General features: G+C 35.9%; 1 protein-coding gene across 1 annotated transcript in view; it reads left to right on the forward strand.

Annotated features, from left to right (window-relative positions):
* ITGBL1 (integrin subunit beta like 1) overlaps positions 1 to 25,924 on the forward strand; it is a 126,253-nt gene that overhangs the window by 41,325 nt on the left and 59,004 nt on the right. Inside the window, exons 3-7 of the mRNA XM_054271341.1 lie at positions 12,927 to 13,073; positions 15,949 to 16,071; positions 17,792 to 17,932; positions 20,610 to 20,750; positions 25,057 to 25,203. Of these exons, the coding sequence (XP_054127316.1) occupies positions 12,927 to 13,073; positions 15,949 to 16,071; positions 17,792 to 17,932; positions 20,610 to 20,750; positions 25,057 to 25,203 (699 nt within the window). The remainder of the gene's footprint in view (positions 1 to 12,926; positions 13,074 to 15,948; positions 16,072 to 17,791; positions 17,933 to 20,609; positions 20,751 to 25,056; positions 25,204 to 25,924) is intronic.

Raw genomic sequence — 25,924 nt, forward strand, 5'->3', positions numbered from 1 at the left:
GCACAGGGTATGACTCTTGTGGTACTCCTGTGCAGGGCCAGGAGCGGAACTCGGATGATTCTTGTCAGTCCCTTCCAACTCAGAATATTCTATGATTCTGTGGCACATCTGGAAAAAAGTAAACTTTTTTTCATCCCTGCCACCTCCTCCTCTCTGGCAGTCTTCCTACTTATAAAGAAAGCGCAATGTATTCCTAAAGAATCATATTGTGAATGCCTGATTTCTTTACCAGTCCTCCTATTATTCCACTTGCTGAGCCTTCCTTCTGACAGGCTTAAGTCACTGGATGAGGAATATGAATGAGGGTGCTTCCAATCCAGACCTGACCTTTTCTTGAAGACACTGAAATTGCAATATATTTTAGCCTCTGTTATCTCAGGAATTAAATTTCTCAAATACCCTGTACCATGTTGTGGAAAGTGAGGTCTGTTTAATTTCACTGAGGAGCCAGTGCACAGCTTGGTAAATTGGTAAGTCTGTACTTTGAAGAATGTGATAACAACAGGTGCTGCAGCAGGTTTGGCTGGACTGTAGAAAAACTATCAACCTGAGGCATGTTCTAGGAAGCAAGATCCATCTTTATGTTGCTGAACTTCAGATTCTTCTTGAAACTGATAAAGAAAACACTGCAATCCCTGAACAGGATAAAACTTCACAAATGTATCTTTTCTAAGAGCATAGGGAAAAGTTTTAGTGTTGAGAGATTATTAGTATTCAAAAAGCAAGGGAAGAAAGACCTAGTACCTAGCTGTACAGTGGGGGAAAAGTATAGCCAAAACAAGTACTGAGGAGCATTTGTTTAACATTTGGCAGGAGATAAATGCAGGCACAACTTTACTCAGAATTGTATTTAACTTTTGATCCATGATCTTCATTGGAATGTTGAGGTATAACTCTTATACGTGTCAGATATTTTCAAAACTTTCTAAAGTGAGATTTTGAGGCACCCATGTTTTTTCCTCTACTAATGGTCTATTGAAACTATGTGCAATGCTCAGTTTCTTTTTAAATGTTGGTGCAAGCTTGAATACTCTGGTTTTATACACCTCTTACTTTGTAATGAGTTTTCCCCATATGCTAACAAAAGTTTTGGAGACATTAGTGACTCAATTTCAGGGATTACTAGGTGGTATTTAACACTTTAAATCTGTGACAAGCTGCTGTTTACAATTTCTGTTTTCTGTGTTGTGTGTATCTACATTGTTTGAAGAGAAAAGGGCCAGATATCCTACCAGACATAATTCTAAGGAAAAGGGTTAATTATAATTATGATCTTGAGCTATAGGAGGAATGTGCAATCCCTTAATTTCCTAAACATGTAAAAGCACCATTTAAAAACCATTAAATAAAATTATCCATTTCAATTAGTTATATTTATCTTGAAATTCTGCATAAATTGTTTTGTAAATAATATACAACTTTGATAACAAATATTTCTATCTCTAAGAGATAACACCTAATATAATTCTTTCAGATGAGAAGGCACATCATCTAGGAGATCCTGGGTTTGAAAATTGAAGTCTTTGGGTCACCAATCCGTAATTTCTTAAGCACAATTACTGAATAGCAGTAACTTTCATGATGGTGATAGATTTCTTTAAAGTGTAGTCATTGTAGGAGGCCTGTAGTTGTTTTGTGAGGACGTGTCCCTTTTTCTGCCCTCCAGCTCACTATGCAAAGGAGATAAAGCATAGAGTTTTTAGCTTCTAACTCAGTGTTCACTACACAGTCCTCAAACAGGCCTTGTTCAGTGCATTGGCTTTAATTAGGTGTAGGTTTTCCTGTGTGCAGCTCAGAATTGTGCCCGGCTTGTAATTTTGACCCTTTTGCCACTAAGTTTGCCATACTGTAAATAGTACTTGACTCACTTTTGTACTCTTGGGAACTGTCTTACCCACCTGGCTTGTTCCATGTAACATTTCTGTAACTGGCATGTTTAATGAGGATTTTGTTGACCAACAGAGACCCGGAAATGGTAGAATTCCTGGGATTTCATTAGAGAATGCTCAAGAGAATTGTAACTCACCTATGCTAGGCCTTGTTGTTAATCCTGGTAATAAAGGCTCTCAGACTCCATAAGGTGTTGCTTAAAATAGCTTTTATTGCTATCTTTAATTTGTGATAACACAAGAAGGAAAAAAAAGGAACAGAACAGACCTTACCTCTCTTTAAGTTGTGCAGCATCAGAAGGACTTCTAATCAAGGCCTGTCAGGCTGCCTGAATTCTGTCTGCGCTGAGGTTCACCACTGTGGTGGCCTTCATACCTCTTATGGGATATTCTCTGAGGTAACCATTGAGAGTCATTTTGACTGTCAAACAAAAGGATGTTCACATGAGAACTTGAAGAAAAAGGCAAAGCCACACAGGTGGCCACTTATTTAATATGCAGCAAATGAAATGTTATACAGCTAATCTGAGCTCAGCCGGTCCTTGAAGCAAGTTTGTGGTGTCAACCTGGGCTCTATGTAAACAGCAGTACCAGCTGCATTCATTTTGAATGTGTGATGTGTATAGCATAGCTTTACTCCTAAATAACTTTCTGATTTATTTTTTTCCCCTCAGTGGTCGGATACACTGGTAAAATTTGGTATGTATTTAACAAGGTATATTTTAGCCCTATCATCTTTAGCTGTATCTTAAGTACTAATGACCAGGCATTTGGAGGCACAGTTTTTAATAAATGTATGTGCCCTTTTTTAAAATAAAAAAACCCTGCAGCATTTGTGGGGTTTTCATAGGGGGATATGGTGATATTTTTAATCTCACAGGGAGCCAGAAATTGTCCTTCAGTCAGATTCAGTTCATCTCTTTTAGATTTACAGATACTAAAAGGTTATGTGTAGCCACAGACCATGGAAGGAGCCAGTGGAAGGTATCTGGGACAGTGTTTGTTAGTCAACCTGAAGCACACACCAAACTGACTGGACTCAGGAAATGGGCTTGTACTGGCTTTTTTGCTTTTGTGCAGATGACTTTCCTTACAGTAGTTGGTGTGTGGCTGTGTTTTGTATCTGTGCTGCAAACAGTGTTGACAGCACAGGGATGTTTCAGCTGTTGCTGTGCAGCACTTGCACAGAGTCAAGGCTTTTTCTGCCCCTCATCCCACAAGGGAACAGGCTAGGGGTGCACAAGGAGCTGGATCAGGATAGTTGACCCCAGCTGACCATGGGCATATCCTGTGTGGTGTCATGCTCAGCATAGATAGCTTGGGAAAGAAGGAGGGATGTTCAGAATGATGGTGTTTCTCTTCCCAAATCACCGTCATGTGTGATGCAGAGCAGCTTTCCTGAGGATGGCTGAACACCTGCCTGCCAATCGGAAGTGGTGAATGAATTCCTTGTTTTGCCTTGTTTGTGTGCACAGCTTTTACTTTACCTATTAAACAGCCTTTACCTCAACCCACGAGTTTTCTCACTTCTTCCATTCCAGTTCTCTCCCCCATCCCACAAGGGGTAACTTCTCTGAAAGTTATCTTATGGAAAGGAGTTGTTCATCTCTCAGGTATAATTTTGTTTGACATGTGCAGTATCTGTGCAAAAGTCTACACTGGGACAGTAATATATGGAAAAGCAATCCTCTAAAAAAGCTAAAAATTACTCTGCCTATTTAAAGATCTTACTTAAAAGTTGATTATTTTTGATCTTCAAAAAAAATGAGAAACCATTTGGTTAAAAATAAGTAGGAAATCTTTCACAGAAGAATTGAATTATTAATGGAAGCCTTGACTCTAGACTGTTTTGATGGATAAAACTAATTTATCTCTGTCTCCCTGAGATATTTATATCATCTGTCTAAACAGCATGAGTCACATTTAAAATGATATCAACTTGTGCCACCTCCAGGATAACAAACTGGAGATGGTTCAGCTAAGTGTTGCTTTCCTTCATTTTTATCATTCAAAATATCCAATTGATTTTATTGAGTCAGTTCACTGTACAGGGAATTTGAATCCATAGCCAAGAGGGGAAAAAGTGGTCACTGATCAGCAATGAAATTTATGCTTTCTTGTATTTTGGACATTCTTACTACAGGTAGAGGAATGTGGGTTGTCTTTGTTTCTTGAGGTATGTTTATGTACAGATAGGCACAAACTTTTTAATACTAAGTGCACATGTGTAGTAATAACACACATATGTTTTTTTACAAATACAGCTGTGGGTTTTATATACACTTCAAGTAAAAGACTCAAGCTATGTGAAAGACTGTTTGGTCTCAGAGCACTGTCCAGCACCCTGAGTGCTAAAAGTATGCATTACCCCTGCCATGTGTTGCAACTGCAAACAATGAAATCGGATTAGAAATGTTTGGAAAACTTTTATCTCTTGCTTACTTTATTTTTTTTTCTAAACCATGATGAAAAAATTATTTTAGAATTTTTCATGAAATTAACTTCCAAAACCTTTTTTTTATGTCATTGTTCTTTGACATTAAAAAGAATTATTAAAAGAATTATTAGACGTTACGCTTTTTTTTGGATTTACTTGCTGAAAATGTTAGTTTCTAATACCTTGTTAGGCATTTAAGCAGAAGCAGGATGGAAACATAGAAAGGGCTACACAATTGTATAACCTGATACAAAGAGTTATGTGCCGAGAGATTTTAAGAGTGCAGGAGACAATCTCACGTTTATCTGTTTCCTGCTGAGACAGATATTTGAGAGGGGAAAAAATTCAAAAATTTATATGAAGTAGTAGACCATGTAAAAGAGTGGAAATTCTTCCTCACCTATTTCAGAAACGATTGCTCTGAAATTCTGAAATTTAGCATTAGAGTAGCATGTATAAAAATAAAAAAAATACTATGACCAGTATATGCAATAAAAACCTTTTATAAGCATTACTTTAATTTAGTTTCTAATCTTGTCAGTAGAATTGCAGTTGTCAGTAAATATAGTTTTAAATTCCAAGACTAAATAAAATTATTCATGATGACCTCTTTGGGCAGAGAAAGATAACTATAATCTCAGTAGTGGAGAGTATTCAGACTTTCCAGGTGGCAGCAATTTTTTAAATTTTATTTTTCATTTTTTAAAATTTCAGTTTAATTTTCCAATCTATTTTAGTTTTTAAAGATAATGATTTTAAGGTATTTTTTGATCTGATCCATAGATTCTTATTATATGTATTTATCTAATACATGTCCTGTATGACGTTGATTTAAATTTTAAGTGTTTTCTTAAAATACTCTTCAGCAAATGCTAATACTTTTTATCTCCAAATTTAGCAATAGTACTTTTAAATTAGCTTATTTGCACAACTTGTATTCAGAGATGATTAGAAGATTTATAAACTTCTGAGTTCACACTGACACAAGTCAACATGAAACAAAGATGTTATTGCTGTAAATACTTTAGAGTATGTATACTAGAAATAGCCATTGTGTCTAGTTGGTTAATAACCTGAAAATTAAATACTATCAGCAGTCATGCCCTCACACTTATCTCTGGTGATTTTTCTCTATTTTAATGCAAGTTCTGATTGCTTTTTTGATTTTAGAACACTGTTTGGTTTTGTTTACTAAAACACTATTGTAAGTGATCCCTCCAACACACGGCGCAAGTGGAATTTTTTTTGCTTTTCCATAGTAAGATCCTACAGTCATTTGTTTTGGTTTAATCCATACCTGTGTTGGAGTTCGGATTTAACAACATTTATGAAGTTTTCATTATCAAGATGCTTCCAGTAATAACTAGATTGAGATGGTTGGTCATCAATTTTCATTTTAACTCTGAAAATCCATTTCAGATAAACTTAAACGTGTGTGGGGAATCCAATCACTGTAGAGCATTGAGAGGCAAACTGTGCTGCAGACCTTGTGTGCTTTTCTGTGTCACTCAGTCTCTCAGGCTCCCCAGTGCTCAGTGGTTTTCTCTCTTCCTCTGGGCTACTCCGAGGTCTGGACACCTTAAATAAACGTGGATAAATTGGTTTAATGTGAGAGCATCTGAGTTCCAATGTAGTGAGTTTTCTTTTCATTTTTAATAGCCTTTTGAGAGGGAGATAAGGTTAAATTTCTTTTCATCCTTAAAGGTCTCTCCTTCTGTGTTGCTTTTAAAATCTCTGATGAAATTCTTATCAGGACTGTGGCTTGTTGATAAAGGAGCTTCAGTGACAAAATTGGCTTGAAATTTTGTTATCATCAGGCTGCTTTTCCCTTGAAATTTCCTCCTGGAGTTTTTGAGCATTGTTTTTAAATTCCAGTGCTCTTGGTCAATCCATAGTTTAACCTCATCCTATCAGCACAAGGAGAAAAACAAGTGGTTGTGATGTGAAGGAGGAGGCAGTATTCTTGTGAAAACCTCAGTGCCAAGAAGACCTGGCTTTTTTGGAGGCAATGCAACATCGACAACCAGGACCCCAACCCTAAAAAGAGATTAATTAAATATACTGAGACGGAGAAACAAGTAATAACACAAACTACTTCTTATTTTTTCCCCCCTAAAACTGCGACTCTAACAATTCTGAAAAAGAAGATTCAGAAAAATGCTTCATCTGAGTTCAAGTCACAGTTACTGATAATCTCAAATGCGGTTAGACAGAGTAGTCCGTTTTGCAAATCCTATCTTGTGTAATCTGAAATGTTTTCACTAGTTTTTCATTGGTGCAAAGCAGCACAATCTATTTCACTTACTACTGGAAAGAAAGGTATCCATTTGGAAAGAAATATTAAAAACATCCTCATTGTGCTGGTCTAGGCTGAAAGTGAAAAAAGTTTTAATTTTTTTTCCCAACATTTTCTACTCTTACAATTCAATTATCATTCCTGTCTAATATCTCAATCAGAATTTGGAATCCAGAACAAAAAATTCTTCATATTTCTTCACCCATTTAATGAATTAGTTTTTTCAGATTTAAAAAGCACTTCAGAAATCATTCAGGGGTTGCTAAAAATGCATAGTAATGTGCCCAATTCATTTATCATTCCAGCTGCTGATTTTCTTCTGATGACTAACTTCATGCTTGAGAGAGAAATCCTTATCTTAGCATAAGCATCTCACCTGCCTGTATAAAATTGATTCCATTACAATTTTAAAGTGAGAACTGCCCTCAATTGTGTTCTTACATAGAATCATTGGGCTTTTGCTATCAAAAACATGTGGCAGCAAGGACATCTGAGTGTATTTTAGTGTCTGGCCAAACAGCGTGGATCTTTGCACTCAAGTAAGACACATCTTTTGATGTGAGGGTTACTTTGCTATAACTAATGTGGCACAACCACATAAATAGGTATTATTCCAAAGGCAGTATTTCCAGTTGTGTTTACTCAATGAGCCAAGAATTTATTTAAAAGCTTTAGCAGTTTAATAATCACATGACCATAGTTTCACAGTTCATTCTAGACAGAGAGGACTCTATTAGTCGTGCTGAGAAAAATAGTGACTGTAATTTCAAAGGTAGCCTGTTGCTTCATTGGGCTGTTTGCTTTTAAACTACCTACCTCTACTCGCACAAAACATCTCAAAACTCTGAAATACCAAGATGTTTATCCTTTCCAAAAATTCTATGACAAAATCAATTATCAATATTTTCTTTATAAAGAAGGGTTTTTAAGCTCATCATTTGGACTCCCGGTGATGTTTTTGTGTGGCAAATGTTATCCAGAAAATTAAAGATATAGGTGTTAAACCTAGTCACCTTTTTTTTCAATTTAAGGTCTTGAAGACCAGTCTTTTCTTATTTTTTCTTTCTGTTAAGGAGTCTACATTTTTGTGTCCCACCACTGCTCTGTAGCAAAGATAGTCATGGCAGATAAACATGCATACATTCCCACATGCTCTTAGGAAGAGCATGGGAGGTGACAAACCAAGTAGTTTGTTTTGACTGATTTCATTGCCTATGGAAAGTTTAAGCACAAGGATGTAGCAAATTTCAGTCACAGTGAATGTAATGTAATAAAAAACATTAAAGAAAACAGGTACAAACATGGAGAGAATCTTTTCCAGTAAGATGCACAAAAAACCCAATAGCACTGCCGAATGATGCAATTTCTGCTGACCCATAAAAACCAAAGCAATGCTCAAACTTAGTTTCTGGTCAATCCAATAATTATTTAATACAATTATTTTCATAAAGCAATGCAGTTCAACCTGTAACTAAGCTGATATCATGCTCCTTTTTATATTCAAAATATGTCAGAATATTTAAACCCTGACATTGAATATTGTATAGATAAGTGAAGCAAAAGAACATAAAGGAATAATCTGTATTTTCATGCAAAGCTATTTAATGATGCATCAAACTCCCAAGTCCCAGCTTCCCAGCAGTTCAGTGAAAAGATAGACAACCTCTGAGGTCTGTTCAGCCCACACAGGGCCTGAGTCACTCTGCAGAAGTGCCTGTCTCTCATGATGGATTGCACACAGAGCTCAGCAAAAGCAGGCTTCCAAATCGATGCCCTGAATACGTGCAATACAGATGTGCATTCAGAACTTTTTATCAGAGATTTTACCTTTGTGTCTTTGCTCTTGGACCTGTAGGCATGCATGTGTATATAGCAGAAAAATATTTTAGAAGGCACTTAGGTTGAGGTCAAGGGTCTAAGCAGAAAAGTATGTGATCAGAACCAAATGTTTATGGTTTAAATTACCATCTTTCTGCTCAGATATTTTAATTCCCAACCAATTGTAACTTTGCAAGTGACAAAAATTCTGCAGATATTTTCCCTGGATAACTTGACTTAGTCTTGCAAAGTTTAGAGACCTAATGGCAGTTTTCAAGGATAAACTGGGCTCAGGACCACATCCTATGCATTGTGTGAATAATTTCAAATGCAGATTTGTTACCACTTCCTGTCCCTAGTGATATATCCCCAATGGGTACATCTCAGACACTTGTCAGCTGAAGGCTTAGTCACACCATGTTTCCAGATCTGATGTCAACATGCAGTCACATTCTTCTTGCTGTTTCCAGCTGGGGTGGCATTAGACTGTGGCATCATTTCCTTGCCCCTAGTCTGTAATTCTGTGCCTCTATTTCCAGCTTCAATCCACTTTTACTATTTTGGTCCTTCAGGTTGTCAGTCCAGTTATTTTTGTATGATCTTACCTCTTCACCTCTTCAGTGAGGATTTACAGGCTTATTATTGCCAAATGTTGTTTGTATTATCTGAATTTCTTTATCAGTATCAGTAAAACACACAGAGTTCCAAACACATCATTTGAAACTTAGCTAGACATCTTCTATTCCAGTAATATGCCTTTTTGTCCTAATGTTGTTTCCTTCCTTTAAACTGTGTTGTGATTCTTTGTCATTTCTAGAGCATTTTTTCCAGAATAATTTTTCCTTTCATGGGAGGCATTGTGTCCAACACATACAATCCTATCACATGGATTTCCCGTGTTCCTTTTCTTAGAATATTCATTAGCTCAAAAAAGATATACCAGGTTATTTTGGCATAATGCTAGTCTATTTTAGGGTAAAGCTGTTATTCATTATATTCCATTTACATTACTTCAATGACTGTAGCTATGCAAGGCTTCATAGTTTATTTCAAATCCTGGCACAGCTCAGGAGGTAACAGGCATTTTTTTAATGTTGTCTGGATCATGTGCACTCCTTTTGCTTAAAAGAAATAAAAGCTAGGTTTTATTTTTCAGATCCTTGGTTGCCAGCCTGATAGATTCATTAATAGTCTTTGTTGCTGAACTGCCCTTTCATGCACAGGTATTTTAAGTACTCTCAAATGGAGGTTATGGAGTATTGCCCTCTTGATGCAGACACATCCTTAAAAATAATTTTATGTCTTTGTTTTCTTCTCATCTTGGATGAGTAATTTTCATTTCCAGAGAGCATATCATTAGCCACACTGCATTTGCTACTGGTAGTCAACATCCCTGTATTAGCTTTGTTTTGGACTGCCTGTAAATTGTCTTTAATCTTAACTGGTTTTTTCTGCTTGGTGAAGCCACTCTTTTTTCCTGTTTTCTTTTTATTTGGATTATGAAAGTGCATTTTAGTACTTGGAATTTTGCAAGATCTGACCTTGCCTAACGTTTTCTGTTCTCACTTTCTTCATATATTTTCTGACATCTGACAGTTTTCCTCACATATTTATTTTATATTACACCCTAAAAGCTTTCTGCATATTCCAGATATCCTCTGAGGTGACTGCTCATCTAGTTAGAAATGAAGTCCTTTGTTATAAAATGTTTCTCCCAATGTTTGAAACTCCAAGTTTTTCACCGTCTTCAGACAGTCTTTTTCTTAAAGGAATTATTGCATTTTCTTGAGTCTTCCTTTTTTTTTTTTCTTTTTTTGTTGATGTGTTGTTGGTGATGATTTTTAGTGTGGAGTTCTGATTGTTGTTTAGCATTTATTTGTGCTGCAGTTAATTTTTTAAAAAATGGAATGAATGTGTCATCACTTTGAGATACAGCTTTCTTGACCAGCACTTTGTCTATTTAGTGAGGTCTTATACTTCACTTTTCTCATGTTCTTTGTCACATCCTCAAATAACTGGGTCTACCTTTCAGTGCTAAAATTTATTTTTTGGGAAACTGCAATCTCACCTCACAGCTTCCATAGTGATAGCTACTCCTTATTTACTATTTCATAAAATTATATGTTTTCTAAATAATGTGGAAATTTATACACAACAAATGGGATCCTACAAAAACGTCTCTTAAAGAAAAGGTTTTTTTATCTTACCCAGTAGTTAACTTCTGTGCTTTTTATAATTTTCTTACAATTTATCGCATACTTGGTTTATACTTCATCACATCATTATTTTTGTCTTGAGGAAGGCAGTAATATTGGTACATGTGGGTGTGGGAAATAAGCAAGAAGGGGATTCCTATGTCAAACTGACTTGCAGATCAATTGCATTATCCATGTGGCAGGGAAAATGCAGCGAGATATACAAGTTATGGCAGGGAGTTATAGCCTTCTACACTTCAATATAGTCCTTTCAACCAGATTTTTGTGCAGAATATTGCCATTGCTTTGCAATTAAAAAAAATCCAAATGGCAAAATTAATGTATTTTAAGGGATGGTAAAGGTGAAAATCATGTGTGCAATCTTACAAATTCATGCTAGTTAGATTCCTGACAGTTTCTTTTGGTTGGGTGCAAATGATCGTCCATTACATCTCAAAACTTTATTAATTTTGGATTTTTGGTGTTTTCTTGTAAATAACTCCTCTGCATAACCTCTTTCATGAGAATATTTATTAATTTTCTTTCAACAGACTGTTTTGCATTTTAAGTGAAATTATTCATTTCCTTCATGCATCATGCGTTAGATTAGGGTATCTCTAACTGAGAGAGGTTAGTGCTGCTGGACCATTGGTAATAATTGATACAGAGTGGTTTCTGCCTTACTCTGTCATTTAGACATGGGAATGAGAAAATGAGTCCTACTTTTATTAGAATATCTTTTCTTCACCAGCAGACATCAAACTGTTAAATCACAGTAGTGCCTAACATAGAGAATGCAAAGTCATAGTGACAAGCAATCCTTCAAAGGAAGGAAAATTGATATGTTTTTCCTTTACATTTTTGTAAGCTGCCCTAGGATTTACCACCACTTTCTGGATTGGCTTTATGCAGTTGTCTGTCAGTGAAGCAGAGTAGTCACTAGAGTAGGTTTTATTCTGTATTTTATGTCCTTTTTTTTTTTTTTTTTTTCTTTTACTTTACCAATGGAGAGTTATTCAGCAATTTTTAAGATGGCAACTCATGTTTTGAAACAATAACTAACACATTCTCTTATGTTTTTGCTTTATTGCTTTATGTTTTTTGCAGCTATTGAACTGTATCTTGTCTTAGAACCATGTTGGAAAGCAAGCAGTTTTCTTGAGCAACAAAATAATTTTTTTCTAATTAAAATTGTCATTTATAATAATTATTTAAACTCCTTCTTACTGGCAGCAGACTGGGCTTGTATTTTTCAGGCAGTTGACTCTAACCAGGGGAATAAATGTATTTAAAATAGACTGCAGTTAGATTCTGGTTTTAAGATGCATTGATAGGATGGGAATATTATGTAAATCGGATATATATTTAAAAGATATGTATTTTAAAATTTAATTCTGTTTTGAAAGAGATGCAATTGTTTTCACATTTACTACCTAAAATTGTATAGGAATGCTACAGAATGAAGTACTGAAAGTTTGCTCCTGGAAGTTAGTGTAAAAAATGACAATTTGTATGTAACATAAATAAAGAAAATTGTCCAGCCTCTCATCCACCAGTGCCCCCAAGTCCTTCTGGGCAGAGCTGCTTCTGGTCTGTTCATCCCCCAGCCTGTGTTGATCCTGGGAGTTGCCCCAGCCCAGGTGCAGCACCTTGCACTTGATCTTGTTAATCCACATGAGATTCCAAGGGACCTTCTTCTTGAGCCTGTCCATGTCCCTCTGGATGGCATCACATTCTTCAGTGGTGTCAGTTGCCCCACTCAGCTTGGTGACATCTCCAAATTTGCAGAGGGTGCATTTGATCCATTTGTCTGTGTCATTAGGAAGATAATCAATAACACTGGTCGCAGTACAGACCCCTGAGGGACTCCCCCTGTCAGTGGTGTCCTCCAGGACTCTCAGTGTGACCCCAGCCAAGTCCTTGTGCCCCTGACACCTCACCCATCAAATCTATCTCTCTCCAGTTTAGAGAAGGATGTTGTGGGCAACTGTCTCTAATACTCTACAGAAGTTCAGATAAATTTTGTCTGCAGGTCTTCCCTTGTCCGCTGATGTAGTCATTCCATCATAAAATGGCGCAAGTTGGTCAGGCAGGCCTTGCCCTTGGTGGAGCCATGTGCTGGCTGTCTCCCTGCTATTTTTAATTGCATATGAACTCTGTTAAGTTCATCTGTTAGTCATGTTCATTTAAAGATGTAATTGATGGAATCTATTTTAAAAGCTGGATAAGGAAATACCACTTTCTGAATGAGGAAAGAAGGGTCTTGACACACTCTTTCCTTCCTTTGCTAGGCCATGGAAAGTGTGACTGTGGGAAGTGCAAATGTGATGAAGGATGGTACGGTGAAGCTTGTCAGTATCCAACTACTTGCAATCTTACAAGGAAGAAAAGCAATGAAATGTGCAAGAATTCTCAAGATATCATCTGTTCTGGTGCAGGTAAGATGTCTTTTGTTGCTTTTGATACCTTAGTGCTCTCCCAGTGTTATCTTGAGAATCACTGTCATTTCTAACTAGTGCTTTTGTATAGTATGTTTCATGAGACTCAGAGTAACTGTAGGTGTACTAAAATGTTTAATTTTCCCATAGGCTTATTTCTGTGCATATAATGTGCACTGATGAGGAACACCTACTATAGTACTCTGATTTATCCACAGCTGTTGTGAGTTGATGCAGCTGCAACTGTGCAATTTATTTTCCTCATCAGAATGCTGTTGCAATGGCATTAACACTGGAAGTGATGTAACTTCTATCAAGTGTTTGTGTTTACAGAATTCAGAAATGGCATTTGCAAATATTTTTCCTGGACATTAATAAGCTGTGCAATTTTTTTGAGACACTTTTGAATTGTACCTGTGATTATTAAAATCAGTTGTAGAAGATGCATTGAATCATTTAAAGGAGCATTTCCATCTTCACTATTCTGATTTGGTAACACTCTATACTCTAATTTTTTAGTTTTATAAACATCCTAACTTAAAAAGGTCTTTTCCTTGAAAAAAAAAAATTCAGAGGAAAACCAAATGGCATTTTAGAAGACTTTATTGAAGAATGGTACCATTTTAAAGGGCATTTTCTACCAATTAAGTTTTGGGACCAGAAATTGCCTTCTGGTTTTTCCATTACATTGACCTCCAAGTGGAAAAATGTTTTAAGAATGCCACTTTTGCTCACCATTGCTGGTCTTTAATTTCTGTTGGAATCCACACATACAAGTAAATTTCTCGCAGGTTAGTTGCTGACATGAGCAAAAATTTGTGGGACTTGTTAGAGAGAAGGTAGAACAGGGTAAGAAACCAGTTCAACATAAAACTATTAGCATGCAGCACACTGAGTAAATGATACGCTTAATGTCTAACAACAGATGTATGAAACTTGCTATCAAGAGAGCCATGAGAGATAGCTAAATGAGAAACTGACTTTCAAAAATAAGTATATCTTGCTGTACTTATTCAAACTTCTTAAAAAAGAGCCTCTTTCCCTGGTTAGAAGTGGCCCCAGTCTTCACAGGAAAATGAACATAGCTTAACAGCCACTCCAAGTAGCTAAGGGGGAAGTGTTTGTGGCATCATGAGAAGAATAAATGGTTTTGCTTTTGCTAGTATTAAACAGGACAGGAATTCCAGTGAGACTGACTAGGGAGTTTGGCTAACTTTGATGGGCTGTGTTTTGTCTTGGTGGGATTGCTTTTTGATCTGCTACTAACACTGTCATTGAGGTCTGGGCTCTGTTTTGTAATTGCCAACAAAAGATAGGAAGGGATGGCATGAACTGTTACAAACACAGATAATAATTTATTGTAGCTTTTTTCAGTAACCAATCGAGATCCACCTAAAAATTCATTTTTCTGACTTAGTTCCTAATCATTTGTCAGAACAACTAGAGTATCCTCCCTAAACTGAGGTTCTCTATGTGAGCAATTTTCTCTTTCCCCAGTGGAAGGAATGAATGTTTTTATTATACACCAGCTCTCTGACCCGTTTAGAATCTCTGACCAGTATAAGAATCAATTTTCAGTTTTATCTTCTTTTCTGTTCAGGAATTATCTGTAATCATGACAGTTCTCTCAAAAATTACATTTGTATTTGTTTACCGAGTAATTGTAGCAAATAGCTCTAGTTCAGTAGGTTACTTATATTGTATTATCGGTTGTATTATCATTGTTATTACCTTACTATATTAGCTCTTGCATACATTTTTACAATTTACTTTTAGAATGACCATGTCTGTCACAAAGCCCAATACTTCTGTTCTTTGGATTAACGTGACGTTTATTAAAAGTCACGCTATGCTTGTGAGGGTAAAAACATCAACTGGTTTCTGCAATTCTTGTGTAATATCAGCATAAAACTTCTATTTTGGAGAACTTCTCTGATGCCAATAACTGTGTTTACAAAAATACACATGGACGCCATGAGAGGAGTATGAATGTTGTGAAGTGAATTTTAAAAAAATCTGTACTTGCTGGCATAGTGATGCCATTGACTACTGAAACAACTTGTTTGAGACCACTGGCCCGAAGGCCACAGTAATGTGATAGTGCACAAAGTTCCCACTCTTTCAGTTTTAATAAAGGTAGGGACAAGGAGGTTGTTATATGAGTGGCATAGTAATACTTTTGTTTCTAATGTCATTTCATGTTGTTTTGGGGTTTTTTTGTTTGGTTTTTTTTGTTTTGTTTTGTTTTTGTTTTTTTGTTTTAACTGTGGAACTCATTTGTACAGTTACTCATGATCTCAGATCAGATAGCCCCTCTGAAGGAAAAGAGGGATTCTTCTTTCCCAGGGAGCAATAAAAGAATTTCTTCCTATTAAGGAGAGCAGGTCATGGAGGGAGGCAGCCACTGAGCTGAGGGGCAGCTCTTCTCAAAACACAAGGAGCAAATTTGTGACATGATGAGCGGTGATAGAAGAGAGATCTGTTTACAAATCCATTTGCATCCTTTGCTGCATTGCCCGAGTGCTCTGGTTTTTCATTATGTCAGAAAATTTTTTGTGGTTTTTTTTTTTTTTTTTTTGTTTTGTTTTTGCTTGCTTGGGTTTTTTCGGTTTTTTTGTGTGGTTTATACTGTGACAAAACAGCTTTACACTTCAACGGCACTTGAATGCTCTATCACAGCTAAGATTAGGCTTAGAAACACAGCTAAGATTAGACTTTTTGTTGATATGGATAATTTCTATGTCTGTCTTTGTGTGGATGATCTTTAGATTTCAGCCTTCTCAGAAATAAAATATGTAGCATCTCTGACACACTAATGAAACTCATAGTTTCTATAATCTGCAGTCATTGGGTAACGTCTCTTAAATGTTTACAGGCACATGTCAGTGTGGCAGGTGCCAATGCGCTAACTCAGAAGAAAATGGACTGGTATATGGCAAATTTTGTGAATGTGATGACAGAGAATGCATTGATGATGAAACAGGAGAGATTTGTACAGGTATGTATCTTAATGAGTGCAAGAAAAGTGATGATTAATACAGGCTATTATTTAACTGCATGGTTCTACAAAATATCTTTACTGAATGTATGGCTTAAAATAAAAGTACCTCTATTTGCAAGACTTCACGCTGCAAATTCTAAGTGCAAATTTCAGATGTAAAAATGAGCAAACCGTAAGGTTAAAGAACGAATAAATCCTGTGACATTCTCCTCTTTTTGGAAGAACTGCAAAGAGAATTGTACAAGATAAATCACTAAGGCAATTCATAGCTTAGTGTGTCTGTCTTCAGTAGAATATATATGAAGAATGTGAATGCTTTCTGACACAGATAAGAGAGAGCAGAATGGAGAACATATAGAAAAAAAAACCCAAAAAACAAACCAGAACATAGATTATTAGGAATTTTGTCAAGGAAGAAAAAATTAAAAATACTGGGAATAAATGTAGGATGATAACTCAGAATCAGGAAGATAAGAAGAGAAAGGAATGAATAATGAATTTCATCTGTGATTGGAAAGGCAAAAAAATAAGATGAAATTAACTCCGCTGACAGACAGAAAAGCAACCAAAATTCAAACTGTTCTTTCATGTCATTATAAGGCAGTAACCTGCACTCAAGAATTGTGCAATACACACCATTTATGGCATTATAAATGCTGTTGCCTGTGTTGAGAAGGAGGCCTGTGTTTGAGCTGGAAGGTGCTACAAACATTGCTCAAGCTACACACGTGCAGATTGTGTCCATATGCCCACAAGAGTGTTCCAGTCTGCTCCCAGACTATTCATATCTGGTGGCAGTGCTTTGTGTGTGTGTCTGAAGAGAGAGAGTACTTGTGTCAAATCTTTCTCTGTCTTTTCCTTACACAGACAGCAAAATTCTATTTATTTAAGGGCCTTTGAAGGCAAAAAGAACTTTTTTTTAAAATCCTGGGATTAAGTAGGGATTTTAAATGAGAGTATGCAGAATGGTCCTCTGAAGTCCAGATTTGGGAGCTCTTAGATTAGTAAGAATTGCAACTACTTAATTTAAAAGCTTTATGCTGTGAAGCACATGGCACACGTGCACACCTTAGCAGATGAAACTATTCTGGAGCTGGTTTCACCCAGACTTGAATGATGCAGTCATCTTTTTTGGGATATGTATGTATTGTTAATTGAACATCTGAAAGATTAATTTTGAAAATAATTTTCCTTAATGATCTGGTTTAGCCATGTTCAAAAATCATCTTGACAGAGGGGAAGAAAGGAAGCCATATACAATGTAGTTGGTGTGTAATAAATCAAGATATTTTTGCTGCAACTAGCTGAGGAGTCAAGAACACAAAATGTGTTATTAGACATGCCAAGTATGTGTCCTACCTTGACGTGTAAAGCTGTGCTTAAATTTTAATGATTACGGTCTTAAAACTTGTCCATAAAGTAAAAAAAACAAACAAACAAAAAAAAATATTAAAAGTATAAAAATGATGTTGTCAGTTAGTGTTTATTGATTAGATTTAATCTATGATTAAAGGAAAACCGGCTCTAAAATAGAGGGGGAAAGTGTAGTTTAGATATCTTTTGTCTGATTTTATGTATTCATACATGGACTATAAATTGTTTCTATTCTGAATCTAGCGGTAAAAGTTTTTAAAAGAAAAGATCAAAACAGTGAAATTGTTAATGCCTTTTAAAAACCGGCCTCTTTCTCACTGTACAAAATTTGTTTTGGCTTAAGGCCATGGAAAGTGTTACTGTGGAAACTGTTACTGTGAGGCTGGTTGGCATGGAGATAAATGTGAATTCCAGTGTGACATCAGCCCCTGGGAGATCAAGAAGAGATGCACATCTCCAGATGGCAAAATCTGCAGCAACAGAGGTGTGTCATTTGCATGGACCTTCTAGAGATGTTTATATAGCTGGCTTTTATTTCACTCTATGCATTCTGTACAGTGGGACATAGATTGTGCTTGCTGAGAGTTTCTACTTGTTCTCACCTATTTCAGCTCTGGATATACACTTCCAACTGGGTAGTTGCCTGTATTTAGGTATAAGCTTACACATACTCACATCTAATTCTTGATTAAGTAAACTCAAGTTGTTCTCATTCTTTGTTTTTGTAATAAGACTGAGCAGGATAATTTGTTATTTAGTGCATATTTGTTTTAGTAAGAGACCTGCCTTGCAAAATAAATATTACCAGATTTTTGACTTTAAACAGATTGGTGCTGTAAGGTCACAGAACTGTATGTCAATTCACTCTTAAAGAAGACTTAAGACCCACAATGGAATGGGGAAAATGAAAACACAAAGCATTTAATTTCCACTACAATCAAAAAACACCTGTGAAGTATTCAGTAACAATGCTGTGTAATGTATGGACTTCACACAGTTTTTCTAACTACATAAGGTTTTATCTGCACACAGTTTTGGAATTTGAATTTTAATTTATACTTCTGTCTAATTTTGCTATTTTGGAAAAAAAAAACAAACACAAAATAAGGTTGCTTTTCACTAGCTGCTGTGAACAAGGAGTTAAAAAAATAGGGTGTTCTTTTGGCAATAAACCAGAATAATTATAGTACTACATAAGCAAGAGTCACATAGATACTTCTCTTAAAAGCATCTCTGCTGGCAAAACCTGCTGTATTGTGAACATCCAATCATCCTGAGAACATTTAGAAACCTCTCTTCTCGTAATTAGGCTCAAATTGAAAATTTGGCTCAAATACAGAGATCATGTAGGTTCATTTAGTCTTGAGACTTCAACATAAAATTTTCGTGTAGTTCTGGAAATAAAAGATTTCAAAGTGTCATCATATCAGATGCTTTCTTTGCACTGAGAAAGTAATTTCTTGGCAAAGAATTTCTCGTCAAAACAAGCTTTTAATCAAATTTGAAATTTTAATATGTGATTATTTCTTTAAACTGGAATTGCAATAGGAGAAATTATGTGAATAGCATAGCTGATGCTCTGAGTAGCTGCAACCTCCAATGCAAAGGTACATTTGTGTGATACTTTCATGCCTTTAGCCTCTCATGTATTTGTGATTTTATCTTCATAAGACTTTTGTAGGCTTCTAACAATGTGAAGTTGCTTTCCAGCAAAGTATTTCTGCTCCATTTAGTCTTACTTACACAGTTTTCTGTGTTTATACATCTTGTGATATAAGTACAGTTCATCTTGCCAGTCTTGAGCCTTCTAAAAATCAAATATTGAGGCAAACCTTGCTATCCACCCTCCTTCAGTGCTAAGAAGTTCTTATCTTTTCCTCTGCACTATCTAGTCAAACAGTTTAGACCACATGTGAAAACTTAGATTTTTAAACTTTGGTGAGATTATATTCTGCATTCTGACATCCAGGACAGCTAATCTAAATTAATTTGAAGTTGTTTCTTGGAGGATTAACTACTCTCCAGAGGCATTTCCTGGGTTGGTTGCTTGGTTCGATGGTTTTTTTTTCTTCTTTAGTAATGCCACTGAATTGTGAAAGTATAAAAAATTAGGCACAAGTTTCTTGAGGGCTGTCTCAGGGTTCTTAGCATTATATAGGGCTGTAGCTCTTCCTGCTCATGCCATGCATGCTGGGTAGTGTAAACCTTCTCCTTTTATTTGAGAATGTGCCCATATCTAAGCGTACTGTTTAGTCATCCTGTCCTGTTGTCCTCAAACACATTATATTGTTTAGAGTAACCTAAATACGATGACAAATGTGTTGGCAGAGTAGCAGAAGGTGAAGCCACTCTGCAAGAAATGAACTGCATGCATTCAGTAAGGTCAGGCTGCTTCTATGAGCCTGTTAGCATCTCAAAAAATGCAGTGAGTGTGTTGCCCTAAAGCATATTTGGATTTCTGAATAAGGAAAGTTGTTCTTGTTGATTGGGGGTTTTTGCTCAGATTTTCGTAAATGAGTAGGGTTCATATTCTCTGCATATTAGTAAAATATGCAAATTTGTTTTCTGTTATTCACATTTCTTCTTATTGTAAGCAACAGGGTGTGGCCCTGAATATTGACTTGGGAAAGTGGAGGAATATCCTTTCATGTAGATCTGTGCTGCTGTTCTTCTTAGGTAAAGAATGGCTTCCTAGACTTTTTCAGCTGTGTTAATTTGGATTCTCTTGTAGTTTAAATGTTTATGCTTTAACAACCATTAATTATCCCTTGTGCCCAAGCCCAAGTCATTTAAACAGAATTGATTTTTATTGTCATTACTGACAGGGCAAATTACTGTTGATGTCAAAGATGTACAACTGTTCTGTGAGCTACATTTCTTGTTGACTCCTAGCAAGGCTCAACAGCAAAAAGAAACATGAACAGGAAGCCAATTTTTTTGTTTAAAGTATTGCTACTAAATAACCATAGAAGGTTTCAAATTATAGAAGATGAGCACACACTCAAGATTATCACTTGCAGCTTTGAAATTGCATTTCTGTGAGCGCTGAAAATTCACAAGTGTAAATTCCTGTAATCAAAGTGCTGTTACTCTAAATTACACAGTTAACCTTCTATCTCTGTCTTTTTTTTTTAATTTTATTTTTTTTTTTACATTTTTAGGCACATGTGTATGTGGGGAATGTACATGCCATGATGTGGACCCAACTGGTGACTGGGGCGATATTCATGGAGATACTTGTGAGTGTGATGAAAGAAACTGCAAAGCAGTGTATGATAGATATTCTGATGACTTCTGTTCAGGTAAGTTTTGTGTGTAAAGGGGACTTAGGTGTAGTTTTATAAAATACCTTCCAACTGGTCTGATCTTCCTCTTCCTTAGTGCTCCAACTCTCATTTTCCTATTTTAAAATATACCAAGCTTGGGGGGCAGGAGGGGACTTTTTAAATTAAAGACATAATTATGTATTTTTTTCCATGCCATGTAACAAAATTCTGTAAAAATTAGATTATTTTAGGAAGAATCTTTTAGTTTCTTCTAATATCCTTGTGTTTAGTGTAATCTAACATGAATTGGATAATGGTTGAAAATTTAAAATATAGGTGTATCCTTTTTTGGGAAAATTTGAATTTGAAAGTTCATCAGATCAGACTGTGTTTGTTATTTCATTTTGTATGACAGAGAGATAGATGATAATCAAGAAGAAGAAATTCAAGGAAGAGTAAATAAATGAGTCAGTGAAAAACAGTCACCTGAGAATACAAATTGACATGAGACCAAGTAGAGCATCAATACTTGAAAAATATGAATATGTGGCCCAGCTGCACTTCTGTAGCTGTAGCCCAGACTGTACATCTTAGACACATCCATCTTCCTTTTTCTTCTACTTGGACTTAAGAGCATTATATTCAAAACAGTTTGCATCTGTCCATCCATCCATCCATCCATCCAACCATGGTTTTGCTGTTTAGATGTTCCATGTATCAACTAACAAAGGCTGAGATTCTGAGAGAGACCTTGCATGCAATTTTCTGTGGATACTAATAATGATACTAATACTAGGCAGGAGAGAAAGACTTTGTTCAACACACAACATGCAATTTGTACACATAGGAATTCTGCAAAAGCAAATGGATGTGATTTCAAAGGGACTTTACAGATTGGAGGTTGTCAGCTTCAATGCATCCTGTAGAAATCTGGTCTGGCCTCATTAATAACAGGAAGAATGCAGTCACATCAAGGACAATAATGATGTGATATAATTTCATCCTATTCCTAGAGTGAGATGTGTCCCACAGAAAGATGATTGAAGTTGCCTGTAAAAGAGAAAGAAAGCTGAAACCAGCGTGATACATAAAATGTTCAGCCTTTTCTTTGCCTGTTTAAAAAGTGAAAAGTTTCTCAACAGTTGTGGGGCTTTTTTTGTGTGTGTTTTTGTTTTTTTGTTGTTGTTGTTTTGGCTTGGGTTGTTTTGTTTTGTTTTTAATAAATTTAGAGGAATCACTAGGTAATAAAATGGGGGTAAAAGAAGCTTTTCCAAAATCCTTCAGTGACTTAATTTACTAGTTACTGTTCAACCACTTGCAGGTACTATATGTTTATTTAAGGGTTTATTTAATGAATAAACTGGAATTATGTAGAGCTGTGTGCAGTCACGAAGTCATGAGAGCAGCAGGAAGATTGAGTTGGTTGTCAGTTTTTGAATGTATCACTGTGTTGCTGTCAGGGATTTTAGCACACATGGACTGATCAAAATATCAGCATCAGCTAAGGAATGCAAAGCTACAAATCAACAAGGTAAATGCATTCTATAGGTATGGTGAACACAAGTTTCAAACCTAATTAAATTAAATCAAACCTTGTCATCTACAACTAATGCTGTGAAACTGAAAAAGTCATGCTTGAACTCCCCTTTCCTGGAAAATATTGCCTTTGCAGCTGCTGCTGCCCAGGATGGTAATGGTTGTAAGAAAGCAGAGGGTAAGAAAGTACAGACAGTTACAAATGAGACTGGGGGAAGACTTTGCCATTTGGCATTGGATTAAGGACTGGTACATTGGTCTTTGTTACGCAGACATAACTGTAAATGAAGAAAACTTAGATATGAAATGAAGGACTCATATGGCTTTCTTGAAGTGACTAAAACTCTAGTATGATTTTGTTTTTCCATCTCCTCATCAAAAATTTTAGTGCTAATTATTTTTATCCATTTCCTTTCCATTATGTTTTAGAAAACCCTAATTTAGTCTTAGGTGGCCATCCAAGTATACTTTCCTAAAATAGATTTGCAAAAAAATCCATTTGCACATGAAGCAGTGTTAACAATATCTTCTAGTCCTGCTGTTTCATCCTGTTTCAGAAATAGAAAAGATGTATAAGTTTTAATTTTGGTTTATTGTGGTAGTCAGGCAGAATCTGCAATTAAATCAAAGATTTAGTGGAGGAATTGTAGTGGGACAGTTTTTTTAATTGCTTATATGAAATAAATATTTATTGCACAAAGTGTACATACATTAGGTGTATCTGAAAAATAACCTCATTGTTTCTCACAATTATTTGTAAATTGATTTGGTATGAATCCAAGAGTGATTAGTTAGATTAGGGAAAATAATCCATCTCTCTTAAAACCTTCATCAAAAAGAGATTATACAAAATTTTCTTGTCTTGTTCTGTCTACCTAATAGGTAGAGACAGGCAACCACTTCGTCCTGAGTAGCATGGAAAAATTATAGGAAATCCTGTTTTCACATAAAGAGCTTCACTGTGACTGAATGAAATTCTGTGTTTATTCAATAAAATAAAATGACAGGAATTGACAGCCCTGATGTGAGGATTTAACATCACATGAGGGCAGCTCCCTGCAGAAGCTTCATATGGCTTGAGGTGACTTTATTTCACAGTATATCATACTGACTACTGGATGCCTTCTTTTAACACCTGAAGTGCCATTCAGAATGTTCCTGAATTATTGTCTTTCAGAAGTCTTCTTGACATTAAAGTGATCATCTTCATTTAAAGAGATAATAACACTCATTAATTGACACAGAAGGAAAACATGCTTCCGTTAAGAAAATTTGTCTGGTCACACATTTCATTAGTTCCTTTGCTGTGCTTTAACAAAGAAACTATTGTATGAAAGTGCCTAATCCTCCCATAAGTATCTCTCTGGGTCAGGGATCATAAATCCAATTCACAACCTGTCAGCAGGTACACATGAAAGCAAAGGAAAGAACTATGGGATCAGAGAATGGTTTGTGTTGGAAGAAACCTTAAAAATCATCTGGTTTCAACACTACCAGGGACTCCTTCTCTGCAGGGACACCCTCCAGTAGACTGGGTTGCTCAAATCCCCATCCAGGCATCCCTTGAATATTTCCAGGGGTGGGTATCCACAGCTTCTCTAGGCAGCTTGTTCCAGAGCCTCACCATCCCCACAGTAAAGAATTTCTTCCTTGTAATCTAATCTAAACTCATCCTCTAAACAAGAGGAAGCCTGTAATGCTTTTCAAGGAAAACAACTCATGTAAAGAAAAGTAATTTTGTGCAATTAATAAAACTTGCATTTTGGGAAGTAATCTGATGACTCCTAGAATGACTGCTTCCTCCCATTTTCTCCTTGTGAGCTAACAAACAAATATGTTTTATAAATTGGTACTAAAGGGCAAATATGGTTAAAAAGAGATATAAACCTCTGTTACTATGGTTTTCAAGAAGAACATGGATAGAAAAGTGGACATTGGAGCAATGCTTTGGTCCTGTGTCCAATGAATGACGACTCTGTGAAAATTGTGAGAGATCTAAACTGCTGTCTGAGCTCATGAAAATAGATATTTGATTTTATGACAAGGAATATTTTTTTACTGATTCTCAGACTTTTCTTAGGAACATTTTGCATTGCCAGAATCTCAATGCTTTTTGCAAAGAGCATAAAGAGAGAGAACGACAATTATCTTTTTTTTTTTAGTTTTTCCTGAGAAAAGCTCAAGAAAAATTCCATATGTTTGCTTTTATATGAAGGAAATATATGTGCAGGGAATAGTCTCAGACATGCCATAAGATACCAAACAACACATCTAATTGTCCTACTGAAATGAGAATGGCCAATATTTCAAAGCTTTATTATTTGTATTTCACTGTTTAGTAGCAGACACTGGTTTGAGGCTTGGAATTTATGAGACAATGGTTGTCTCTAGTGGATCATGTTGATTGCAAGTAGATAAAGGATGGTATTGATATATTTCTTAGGGAATATGCTGCAACCATGGTTGAAAACAACATAAAAATAAATTAAATATTGCCTTATGACATTCCACATTTCCAAATGGTGGTAAAATGTGTATTTTTAATCTCTATTCCACCCTTTTGCATTAGATCATGTGCTGAGTGGCTAAACATCCCTTAAGGAAAAAAACAGAAAGGGGAATATGGCTCAAATGGAATGGTAGACAGTACTATTTTCAGAAACAAAAGTAGGTATAATGGATTGGTTGTATTTTTTGCTAGTCTCATTACTGAATGAAGCCCCAACTGTGATAAAGTTCATCCAATTAAGAGTTTTTTATACCTCATCAGAATGGAGGTTAATCTTGAATTGTATTCATTATAAAGGTCATGGACAGTGTAATTGTGGAAGATGTGACTGTAAAGAAGGATGGACTGGGAAAAAGTGTGAACATCCACATTCGTGTCCAATGTCAGTTGAAGAAAGTGCTAAGAAATGTCAAGGAAATTCCAATTTACCTTGCTCTGGAAGAGGTAAGTACATTTCTGGAAGAATTTTCATGCCCTTTAAATGTACTTCCATTAAAAGAATTTTTATAGATGCCCAGCATTACAAGTAATGAAAAATGTGTGCCTTCTTAGCTTACTGTGCATGACTCACACCTGTATAACTTGTGATTTAGGAGAAGGGAGGAGAAGAATACAGAAGTCACCTATTTTTCCTGCTTTGCGTTTTATTTCCCATGTCTTAACATTTATTTTGGAGGTTGTCAAGGGTGCTTTGAAAATTGCCATAGTTAAGTCTTTAATAAAGATACATTAAAAATATGGATTTAGTCTGCACATTTTTTGACAAAAGCAGCATGAGATTTTCAGCCTGTGTAAAATGTTCTGGCACCATTGTGATGAAGACTGTTTGGATTTACTCTGACTAACAAACTGCCCATTAAGTGCAGGACTGACTTCTATAAAATACAGTCATGCTTCAGCACAGTTTGCTAGTTGGCCGTTGGCTTTTATTTGAAAGCATTTCTTTGTGACACTGTAGCCTTTTCAAGAGCTTTGACTAAAAATATACACTAAGTCATGCACACACTTAAAAGATACATTGCAAGCAATTTTTCTCAGAAGGAAAAGGACCTGCTAATTTTCCTCTGTCACTGTGTGAAATGTGGTTTTCTGCAGAGAGAAGAGATAAAAGTAAATACGAGACAGAAAATTTCCAGAACTGGTAATTGAAGTTGTTATGAATTTA

This window comes from Melozone crissalis, unplaced genomic scaffold, assembly GCF_028551555.1.
Source record: "Melozone crissalis strain CALT ecotype California unplaced genomic scaffold, PUWL_Pcris_2 ptg000013l_1, whole genome shotgun sequence".
Taxonomy (NCBI): domain Eukaryota; kingdom Metazoa; phylum Chordata; class Aves; order Passeriformes; family Passerellidae; genus Melozone; species Melozone crissalis.